The following is a 12,276-nucleotide window of genomic DNA, read 5'->3' on the forward strand; positions in this document are numbered from 1 at the left end:
CCCACAAATTAAAAAAAACTTAAATCCCGCCCAAAATTCCTAAATCAGAGATGTCCCATTAATAATGTTATTACCAACACGAAAAATACCTCAGCCGCTGTCAGAGTCACATGATTCTCAGAAATTGAAAGTGCAGCTTCTGATACGCTGATTGAATTGGATTTCCTGTAGTCTGAATTATGTGTCACAACTCTTAGGTTAGGTTAGGTTACTACATTTTTCCTGCTTTGAATAAACCAAACTGGCCGTATCATAAATTTACACACAATGTACATAAAAAACATAAAATAAAATGTGTATTTGCAATCTCAAGGACACATAATAATAATAATAAATACTATTATTAATATTATTGTAGATATATTCTCAGTTGTAGCAACGGGTTTGTGTCCGCGACGGATATATATCAAAGAAATTATGTATTAAAGAAAACAGTCTGTAAAAAACATGTTCACTTCAGCAGTAGAGTTTGGGCGAAACGTACTCAACCTGACCACTATTTCATGTCCAAGGACGCCAACCTGTCTGGAACGAACCTGAGGCGAGAGGTAGCAGGTAAGTACGTGTTACTGTTGCCATGTCGAGACAAGGACTGCAAATGCAAACGGCGATTAATCGACTAGTTGCTCAACAAGTTACAGAAACTTCATTTTCATTCGCGTACATGAACAAAGACCACTTTGATAATGGAAACCATCCAGAAGGGTCACGCGTCCTTGAAAATAAAGGCTGGATTTAAGTAGGATTTGATATTTTCACGGCGGTGAGTCCGAAGGTGGCTCTCTTTTGAGTTTAACCGACGTTTCAGAGGTCCTTGCTGCTTCCATCATCAGAGCATGGGCTCACGCACTCCTATTGGTTCACACGTCCTCGCCTGATTCTGACACTAGTCCCCACTGGTTAGGTCCCTATAACTCTATCTCTTTCCACTCGTACGGCCTATTCATCGCCCTGATGGTGGAGGCAGCAAGGACCTCTGAAACGTCGGTACACGGTGCAACAACCCAGAAGACAGTGATCTTTCGGCTGGGTTTAAGCTGTCCGTTGTCATGGCTGGTGTCTGGCAGACGACTCAGGTCTTATACCTCAGCGCATTGTAGAAGACGGAGGGGCAGATCGACATCTGTATAAACACATACAAACAACAAATGCCATTTTTAATTAACTGGCATACGTAAACGGTTTGCAGATATTCTCACACACACACACACACACACAAATTTTGTAAATATGAAGACACGAAAGTGGTCAGAGGATCCCGATACATAATGATTTATGCACATAATAATCGCTACAGTTGATACTGGATCGTTAAATAACCTGCAATCCTAATGACAACACAGTTTCTGGCATGATTTACAAACTAAGCGCCGTGAATGAGCGGCAACTTCTCCGACTCCGGTGTTAAGCGTGTAGTCTCCACGGAGAATTGCAGGCGCGAGAGAAATTCGGATCAAACTCGGGTGTTGGATCCTTGAAATATTCTTGGGATTTTAAGACACTGTTTCAACAACACAGGTTACACAAAGTCTAATAAAACTTAAGATCTTGAAAGGCAAGACGATAAGAATCTTTTGAAAGACCCGTACTCTATAACAATTCGATGGAGTACATTCCATGAAAAGCTGATACTCGCTCAGCCATCCAAACGTTCACTGCCGTGTCCACAAGAGCCCACATTGTGAATTCGGTCCACAACCTCCAAACTTAATTCCGTGGTTTCTAGACAAAAAAAAAAAACGTTTTAAGCATTTCTCTTCTCTCCCATGCTTGTTACATGCCCAGCCAATCTCATCCTACTTCATATGATAATTTTTATAATATCCTGTGAAAATTACATTTATGAAGCTCGTCGTTATGAATTATATCTAGTCTCCTGTTATTTCATAATTTTTACGTCCAAATATTCTCATCAGCGTCCTATTAGCGAACACGTTAAATTTATTTGTTCTAGATTTATGAAATATTGTTTTGTTCAAAGACGATTTTCAACGGATAGGTTACATGGTGTCGGAAAATATGGTAAGAGCTTCAAGGAGAGATTTTATTGTATATGTTAATGCGCTAAGTAGCATTCACTTCAAGATACAGAGGAAAGCCGATGAAGATTCTGACCAGCTAACCGGAAGCCAGAGCACGCAGGGCAAACGCAATTAGAAGCGAAAAACATCTTTACTTTGAGGTAAGACACATTCGTTCGGAAACCGATGGAAACATTCAATTACATTTCAGTCCCAAACTTTTTTACTTCAGACCTTCTGATTCTAAAACTGTAGACGTTACGTCATAAACCAAACATTTTCGCGAACAAACGTAATTGCAAACATGTTAAGTGTATGTATTATTAATTGCAGAAGTGACAAGCTAATTTCCAGGCCCATCTCATTTACAGCCAGTCACCATGGAAACACATTGAATTGTTTGCACAAAAGTTTGAAGGGCTTTATAGCAAACCTTCACAGGTTTTATAGGTTAAATAACATACGTTTCCAGCGCATTCTGGTGTGAGAGACGAAACTCCTAGCAACTTCACAAAGACATCAAGTAGCTACTGTGGGTACATTAGTGTTCTAACAGAGCCAATAACATTATAGATATAACATTCTTTACAGTCATAATATTCGTTAAATATTAAACGTACATAAGATTTTCAGAAGTAAAGGTTGTAGATCTTAATGAGAATCATAATTTATGTTGTTATGTTATGTGTGAAGTCATTAAAAATTATACTAAGTTACCATTTCAAACAGTTTCACAGATTATTCGATAATTTTCTTTAACAAATTTATTTGTTAAATTCGATAATTAATCAATTGAAATTATACATAAAATCCAAGCGATAACTATTTTTATTACATGGAGTGACACGATATTACAAAAACGTAGGGGTGTCGCATGCGACTAGCGGACCGTGGATTGAGAAAACCTGATCTCACTGTCTGGCTCAGGTGCAGACTCCAAGCCAGAAAATGGGAGTTTCCAGCGTTACTGTCCTGTTGATGGTTTTCGTGACAACTTATGTTGTCCAAGCTACGAATCCCGGTAAGCACAGAGATTATTTACAGATCGTGGGAGGGGGGGGGGGGGGCATCTGACTTAAAACAGCTGCACAAGTTGCTGATATTATGTGACCTTGAAGTAGTTGCCACAAAGTCTAAATCTACGTTATGCAACAGCTCATTACTTTGTCGTCATCAAAAGTCAATTAAATGCGATGATGCATAAATTCGTATTTATCATCACACAGAACGAAATAATAATAATAATAATAATAATAATAATAGCAAGCTAGGAAAGTGCATCCGTACCGGAAAACACATAATATCACAATGCGTTATTTGCAATATGCATTTAAAAACTTTGTCCCGCGAAATAAATTCATAAATTGAATGAATTGAACAGAAATGACAATATTAAAGTTAATCATGGTGTTATGTTGGCGGGCCTGTTGTTGCAGCAAGTGAGTTCTTCCAGATCTGCCACAGGAGTGATCCGGATATTTCGAGCTGCATTAAGAACACCCTGGAAGACCTGAGACCACTGCTCATCAAAGGTAACACTCTCACACGTCTCCACACAAAGGAACGTGTCCATGACAACAGTTTCAAGCTGCGCGTGCGTCTGTCAGTCCTTTCGTTAGTTTAAAATGTCCGTTGTTATATACAAAAAAAAGTGCAGTCTACATTACTACACGCGTAATTTAAAAGTAGACACTAATTAAACTCAGTGATAAAAAAACAAAACAAATCTTTACAACTATTCATGAGATGATAATGTTGCGTCATAGTGTGATGATTATAATTGTTTAATTTTAACCGTCTAATCATAATAAAATATTTTATTAAATATTAAAATATTATTATTATTACAATTAACATTTAATATTTAAAATATTTAAAATATATTAAAATATTTTAAATATTAAATGTTAATTGTAATAATAATATTTTAATATTTAATAAAATATTTTATTGTGATTAGACGGTTAAAATTAAACAAATCTTTACAATCTTTACGTACACAAACTTAGGTATGTTCTGCAAGTCTTACAGGCGTCTTGAGATTCGCTGATATCGGAGGAGTCGTGCATTTTTTACATTTCTTCACAAAATTGTGAGTTTTAGCGCCACCCGGTATACATACCTCACGCTAAAAGTACAGGATCTTAGTAGCCAGCTTCAAGCTCAGGCTGCCTTTATCAGAACACAAGCTTGCCTCGTTATGCGCGGAGTACACTGTCGAAAACCAAGTAATGCCCTGACGAGACGTCGAGCCGAAATCAGTGTAGACATGACACACTGTTGCAGGCATCCCCGAGCTTTACATCGTGCCAATGGACCCCCTCAACATCCCCCGCCTGGGATACAAAGAAGTGAACGGAAATTTCGAGATGGAACAAATTCTGAGCAACGTCACGATCCACGGCATTGGCCAGAGCAAGGTGTTGGATGTCAGGTGGGTTGCGTCTACATCCTGCGAAGATGTCACTTAATAATGTTTGCCTTCGGCCATTCTTACCGGGTTCATAACAGCCTGCCATTTTTAGAATGTGATGATAATAGTTAAATCCTGTCAAAACGAGCGCATCCTATTTACAACTGAATCCACACACCCTCACAAATTATTTCTTGAAAATGTATTTTAATATTATCCTTCCATATACGTCTCTCTTCCAAACAGTATATCATTGAATATTTCGTCTTCTAAAATGTTACTTAAAACTGCCATTTTTCGTAAGCGTGGTACACATCCGGCCTTTCTCACGATCCATTAACGAGTTTATACTGAGTTCCAGCGTTCTTGGCCGCTTAACTTGTGAATTGGAACCTCGGAGCGAGTCACAAACCAGAAATTTGCTGGAAGGGATGCATCAGGCCGCGTACAGTACACTCCAAATAAAATACCACCACGGTATGTAACACAGGAAAATCGATTTCACTACACTACACGTCACTAGAAAATTAAAACTGCAGAGAGTGTGAGATAATTTTATCTTCATCACAACTCTTCGGTCCTCTTCTAATTCTTCCATTCCTCACAGACATTCGCTTTCTGAAATATCACTCGATTCATCACCACCGCTGCTGCTGTTCGCTCCATTAACCTCAATTATATTATATATTAGTGACAAAGCGTGACTAGGCGTGACGTACTGTCACGGCGTGACGAGATGTGGCCATAAATGTCGAAACGTGACGAATATTTACAAAGCGTGACAAAGCGTGAAGAATAGTGGCCATAAGTGTCAAAACGTCAAAACAATTATCAAAACGATTCATAACCTAACAAAATCCACTATAGAACTTAACCTAACCAAACCTAACCTAACCCAACCTAACTTAACCTAACTTAACCTAACTTAACATAACCTTACCCTACATAACCTAACCCAACCTAGTTTATTCTGTCGTAACTACATCTAACATATTGCAAAGTTTCAAAAATTAACCGAGCCATACATAACATAACGTAAGCGTGAAGAAACGTGACATAGTGTCACGCGTGATTAAGCGCGACAAAACGTGACTAAGCGTGACTAGGCGTGACCTGCGTTCACGTGGTGACAAGGGAACACCAAATGTGTACAAACGTGACGAAAATTTACAAAGCGTGACTAAGCGTGACAAAGCGTGACTAGGCGTGACATGCTATAATGGCGTGGCCGCAGCTGACCTTAAGTGTTAAAATAAACCGAAGATTTTAAAAACGAGTCTGCGCGTGACCAAGCGTGCTCAATCGTGACAAAGCGTGACTAGGCGTGGCGTACAGTAACGGAGTCACGAGATGTGGCCAGAAATATCGAAATATGATGAATATTTAAAAAGCGTGGCCAAGCGTGACAATGCGTGACTAGGCGTGACGTATTACAAGGCCGTGACGAATTGTGGCAAAAATTGTCAAAACGTCACAACAATTATCAAAACGATTGATAAACTAACAAAATCCACTACAGAACTTAACCTAACCTAACCTAACCCAACCCAACCAAACGTAACCTAACACAACCTAACCTAACCTAACCTAACCTAACCCAACCAAACACAACCTGACCTAACCTAAGCTATCCTAACCTGTCGTAACTTCATTTAATGTATTGTAAAGCTGCAAAAATTAACTGATCCGTATGTAACATAACGTAAGCGTGAAGAAACGTGACTTAGTGATCACGCGTGCTCAAACGTGACATAGCGTGACTAAGCGTTACCTGCGTTCACGTGGTGACAAGGTAACACCAAATGTGTACAACCGTGATGAAAATTTACAAAGCGTGACTAAGCGTGACAAAGCGTGACAAAGCGTGACTAGGCGTGACATGCCATAATGGCGTGACCGCAGCTGACCTTAAGTGTTAAAATAAACCGAAGATTTTAAAAACGTGTCTGCGCGTGACCAAGCGTGCTCAAGCGTGACAAAGCGTGACAAAGCGTGACAAGGCGTGACGTACAGTAATGGAGTCACGAGATGTGGCCAGAAATATCGAAATATGACCAATATTTACAAAGCGTGGCCAAGCGTGACAAAGCGTGACTAGGCGTGACGTATTGCACGGCCGTGACGAATTGTGGCAATAAGTGTCAAAACTTCACAACAATTATCAAAACGATTGATAAACTAACAAAATCAACTATAGAACTTAACCTAACCTAACCCAACCAAACCTAACCCAACCTAACCTAACCCAACCTAACAAAACCTAACCTAACCTAACCTAACCTAACACAACCTAACCTAACCTAACCTAAGCTAACCTAACCTGTCGTAACTTCATTTAACGTATTGTAAAGCTGCAAAATTTAACTGATCCGTACGTAACATAACGTAAGCGTGCCGAAACGTGACTTACTGAACACGCGTGCTCAAACGTGACATAGCGTGACTAAGCGTTACCTGCGTTCACGTGGTTACAAGGGAACACCAAATGTGTACAAACGTGACGAAAATTTACAAAGCGTGACTAGGAGTGACATGCTATAATGGCGTGGCCGCAGCTGACCTTAAGTGTTAAAATAAACCGAAGATTTTAAAAACGTGTCTGCGCGTGACCAAGCGTGCTCAATCGTGACAAAGCGTGACTAGGCGTGGCGTACAGTAACGGAGTCACGAGATGTGGCCAGAAATATCGAAATATGACGAATATTTACAAAGCGTGGCCAAGCGTGACTAGGCGTGACGTATTATAAGGCCGTGACGAATTGTGGCCATAAGTGTCAATACGTCACAAAAATTATCAAAACGATTCATAAACTAACAAAATCCGCTATAGAACTTAACCTAACCTAACCTAACCTACCATAACCTAACCTATCAAATCCTAACCTAACCGAAAACGTCTAACCTAACATAACCTATCGTAACTTAATGTAACGTATTGCAAAGTTATAGAAATAAATGGAGCCTTACGTAACGTAATGTAAGCGTGCCGAAACGTGACTTAGTGACCACGCGTGTCCAATCACATAATATTTGTCCTTTGACTTATTTAATTCGATTAAATCGTACAGTTGAGCATTCAATACGTTGCCACAAAATGGGATGTTTATTTCCAATAGCTAAACTTTCATTTCGTCCTTTGATTAAGACGTCGGTGGTTTGTCTGTCTGTCTGTCTGTTGTGATCGAGGCGTTATCAGTGACCAGAAAGGAGAGTGCATCGAACAGGTGGCATATCATTAACACAGCACAGTCACAAGACAACAATTATCAGGCTTCTACACTGCTGCACTGACGCAGACTGTACTGACCGACGGAAACTCCTTCCTTCCTTCATTGAGTGGTCCGCATACTGGGCACTACCTTCAAGGTCAGCGGCCATAATCGGTGGATCCAGTTCTATACACGCCGAAGGCGCGTAAAAAATACAGAGCCCACTACTTAAAATTCTCTGATCGAAGTGTGTAAATTATATACTATCGTTCCGACAACTTGCGACGTTAATAAATTCACGTGTGGCGTAATAATTCAGACGCGTTAACTGAGATCTGCCCATGACCTTGCGAATGGCAGGGAAATCCCGGCTGGGGATTTCCCGCCCTAAAATTTCCACGAGAAAGAAACGAATTTGCATATCCGCGCAAAGTGTTCGTTCTTGTCCAGTCTGAACCAGAATTAGAAACTATTATTATTAAAACTCCCCAATATCAAATATATTTAAAATCCCTTTACCTGTTCTCGAGATCTTGCATGGGTACAGACAGACGGAGGGACGAAGAGAGCGATTCTAGTGGCCGCTCCACAGAGTTGTGAACACGCTTACAAAGGGCAAACCAATTAAAACGTTCAGTCCATCTCCTGAGGTAAAATTATCTCTTGCGAGATCCTGACGTCTATCTGAAAGAACTAAACCACCTCGTAACAGATACCAGGCGTTTAATCATAATTAAGTGTTCTGCTATCAGAATAAAACACGGTGTCCCCAACAGGATGGATTTCGACACACTGACGATGGAGTTACGAATGAAGATACCTTCCCTGATTATCACCGCTGACTATGAAATGAAGGGGAAAGTGTTGGCCTTGTCGATGGAGGGGAAAGGAGACTGCACACTCAAGTTCAGTAAGTGACACTGGGACCCCCTTCTTTAAGAACCTTCAGATTCGGTGCCCAAACGACAGTGGACACTTCTACGACTTTCTGGCCAAGATATTAGGCATCGGAGCTCCACTGATTCTTTCATTATCACACAATTACATTTTTCACTTTCCTCAGTCTTAATTCATGAGTTACGTACGAGAAGAACACGTCAGTTGTCCATTACGGTTAAGATGGTAGAATGTTTGCCTACGATGGGGTCCGGCCGGGGTTAGATCCCCAGGCAAACACGCTACAAACCGAACTACAGCGCGGAACAGAATACTGCTTAATTATATGAGACTTACAAATTAACAGTGGAGTGCTCATACGTAATAGTTTAGCCAGTAAGCGAGGGCAGAGTCCGCTGTCCTACTGCAGAACTAAAGCCAAATCTGAGGGTTTAGGTAGACGGGGGTGCCCTCGTCGGTCTGCTGGCTACATGAACTGACTGTTATGTGGAATAAAATTTTAATAACCAGAACATAAACTGCTTGAAATTGTCAATATCTTATTTAGATTTACGTGTGAGTAAGTTCATTAACGGCGAAGGAAATACGAAATACGAGTGATAGCCAATCAGGTAGGCGCTGAGGCCACGCATGCGCGAATTCTGACAGCGAGAAAGCTCATAACACGCGCTCAATTTGGATTCCAGCGGAAGTTACAACCACTTGCCGCACTCTGTTTGAAATGGAAAATCGGGGAGGTCAGCAGTTCCTGGAGGTCAAGGACCTGAAGTGGACTCTCGGCGCACGAAACAGTCACTTCCAGTTCAACAACTTGTTCGGGGGAGACAAGACACTCGGTAAGCATACACACCGCATGCCTTCCTCGTATTCACACTTTCCGCGTCCAGGAGTAACCTGCCTGTTAATCAGACCATGAAGCGATAGATCTGTCGTCTCCCAGTCTCGCGTTCGTCTGTCCGTAAGACTGCCTTTTCTAGCTCTGAAGACGACTGTCTTCTGGGATGTTGCGCCGTGTAGTCTGGTAGATGTTTACCAACGTTTCAAAGCCCTGAAGATGGATACAGTAAGAACCTCCGAAACGTCGCTCAACTTCTGGGAGACTACACGGTGCAATATCCCAGAAGACAGTCGTCTTCATGGCTGCCACCGTGATAACCTAAAATCACTTATATTTTTTCTTACTTTTCTCATTATTTTTCAAAAACTTCGTTCCACCGCTCTCCATAGTGACTTTCACCTTTCTCTATTCGATTCCCAACAAGGACGAATTATTATTCTTCTGTTAGCCTCCGAGCGCGGCGAACCGGTTCAGATGAACACCTAGCTTACCACCCAATGAATAATGGGAATTAATTCTCTGCAGATTAAAGCGACTGAGATGTGTCGCATCTAAATTATGCCACGGTTAGGAAACAGTGGGGCCACGCCTCCACTGTCTACCTACGTGTTTAATAAGAGCCAAGGTCAATTTACCTGGCAGACACACTTAATACTTGGCTTACGTCACTTGTTCTCATTCCAGGTAAGATGGCCAACACGTTCCTGAACGAAAACTCACGCGAGGCGTTCAAAACTTACAAGCACCTGCCAGAGGAAGGTTTCGGAATTCTTTTTAAGAATATAAGTAACAACGTGTACCGAAAGTTCTCCTTCAAGGAGCTCTTTCCTGAGTAACAGCGTCTCCACGGACGTCAGAATGAATCTTCAGAGTACAATTTCACTTATTAGCGAAGATTAGGCTTATTAACGGAATGCCGACTACCATACGTAATTGGGGCGATCAGATCAAGTTTTTCGAGATGAGCACGAGAAAAGCGTACAAGTAATTTTAGACTAAAAACCTGCAGGAAAGAAGTCATTTGATAAAACTAGAATCAGATGGAATAACATTATTAAAACAGATATTAAATACTGGTATTTAATTCAACTGACTTAGAATTTGACCCCCAGTGAACACGACGATAAGCCTTCAAGTTTCACAGAAGGTGGGGAAATATTTTGATTTGCTGAACAATTTTTTAAAGACATATAATCTATTATTTTAATGAGAATTTGGATCGTAAAACGTAAAATATCTTTAGTGGCAGCGGCGAACATCCGATATCTAAAGAGCCAAGCACAGAGAAGTTTCTTATTAGACAGATGTTCAAGGTGTCTTGTTGCTAAGTAACCATAAGGCTCATTGTAAATGGAAACACAAGAACAAATATCAGGTATGTATTAAGTGACTGCGTAAAGAACGCGTTTCCGAGGTTAAAAATGGTGTTGGTCGATTCTTTCTCTGTTAATCTTATATTAGGATAACGCGTTAATGATAGATTATAAAGGACAAAACATGAATAATAAGTGGCAAGAAAATTCATTTATCGCGATCGTAGATTTTGTAATCTTCGGACGTGAACATGACCAGAAGTAAATCTACGAAACTTCTGGATTTGACAACAAAGAAAATGACTAGAAGCCACGATGAGACTTAGCAGTGATGTTAAAGACAGCGAACAGCCGCCAGCGAGAGAATGTGTACTGCTCTCGGACCGACAGTCAGAACCAGATTATTTTCTGAACACCAGACTCACAGAATTATTAATTCAGTGTAGCAGACGGTAAGAACCTCCGAAACGTCAGTTATATATAGGGAGAGACAGAGAGAGAGACTACAGTTACACTGTGTAAGACTTGAGGTTCTCACAGCGGTGAGTATGAAGATTTCTGTCTTCTGGGTTGTAGCGCTGTGTAGTCTGGTCGATGTTTACCAACGTTTCGGAGGTCATACTGCCTCCATCATCAGGGCGATGAGTATGAAGATTTCTGCCTTCTGGGTTGTTGTGCTGTGTAGTCTGGTCGATGTTTACCAAAGTTTCGGAGGTCATACTGCCTCCGTCATCAGGGCCCTGATGACGGAGGCAGTATGACCTCTGAAACGTTGGTAAACATCGACCAGACTACACAGCACAACAACCCAGAAGACAGAAATCTTCATACTCTGATGACGGAGGCAGTATGACCTCTGAAACGTTGGTAAACATCGACCAGACTACACAGCACAACAACCCAGAAGACAGAAATCTTCATACTCTGATGACGGAGGCAGTATGACCTCTGAAACGTTGGTAAACATCGACCAGACTACACAGCACAACAACCCAGAAGACGGAAATCTTCATACTCTGATGACGGAGGCAGTATGACCTCTGAAACGTTGGTAAACATCGACCAGACTACACAGCGCAATAACCCAGAAGACGGAAATCTTCATACTCTGATGACGGAGGCAGTATGACCTCTGAAACGTTGGTAAACATCGACCAGACTACACAGCGCAACAACCCAGAAGACAGAAATCTTCATACTCTGATGACGGAGGCAGTATGACCTCTGAAACGTTGGTTAACATCGACCAGACCACACAGCGCAACAACCCAGAAGACAGAAATCTTCATACTCTGATGACGGAGGCAGTATGACCTCTGAAACGTTGGTAAACATCGACCAGACTACACAGCGCAACAACCCAGAAGACAGAAATCTTCATACTCATCGCTCTGATGATGGAGGCAGTATGACCTCTGAAACGTTGGTTAACATCGACCAGACTACACAGCGCAACAACCCAGAAGACAGAAATCTACAGTTACACTGTTCGTGGTTTCACGTTAACACAGTCAGCGTGTAATAATTCTGCTGTGTACCATCAACTTCATTGCAGCATTACGAGTCTAAGACTGAGTTTTTGGAC

The 12,276-nt window shown here is 41.2% G+C and overlaps 1 protein-coding gene across 1 annotated transcript; it reads left to right on the forward strand.

Moving 5' to 3' along the window:
• Nucleotides 1-18: 18 nt before the first annotated feature.
• On the forward strand, nt 19-10,462 carry LOC110827231 (protein takeout-like). The gene is made up of 7 exons (XM_022058698.2): nt 19-2,553; nt 2,949-3,042; nt 3,458-3,553; nt 4,308-4,455; nt 8,420-8,553; nt 9,227-9,376; nt 10,063-10,462. Exons 2-7 carry the CDS (start codon nt 2,970-2,972, stop codon nt 10,212-10,214), a joined length of 753 nt encoding a protein of 250 aa, XP_021914390.1. The 5' UTR covers nt 19-2,553; nt 2,949-2,969; the 3' UTR covers nt 10,215-10,462.
• Nucleotides 10,463-12,276: the final 1,814 nt, after the last annotated feature.

Source organism: Zootermopsis nevadensis, unplaced genomic scaffold (assembly GCF_977971745.1).
Source record: "Zootermopsis nevadensis isolate Lab colony 2312 unplaced genomic scaffold, Znev_1.0 Znev_ptg000010l, whole genome shotgun sequence".
NCBI lineage: Eukaryota > Metazoa > Arthropoda > Insecta > Blattodea > Termopsidae > Zootermopsis > Zootermopsis nevadensis.

What these genes read in the sequence shown, in the direction of transcription:
- LOC110827231 (XM_022058698.2), top strand. Translation starts at nt 2,970, where the DNA reads ATGGGAGTTTCCAGCGTTACTGTCCTGTTGATGGTTTTCGTGACAACT. An exon ending in GAGACCACTGCTCATCAAAG is followed by an intron (nt 3,554 to 4,307) that starts GTAACACTCTCA and finishes ACACTGTTGCAG; the next exon opens with GCATCCCCGAGCTTTACATC. An exon ending in AGACTGCACACTCAAGTTCA is followed by an intron (nt 8,554 to 9,226) that starts GTAAGTGACACT and finishes TTTGGATTCCAG; the next exon opens with CGGAAGTTACAACCACTTGC.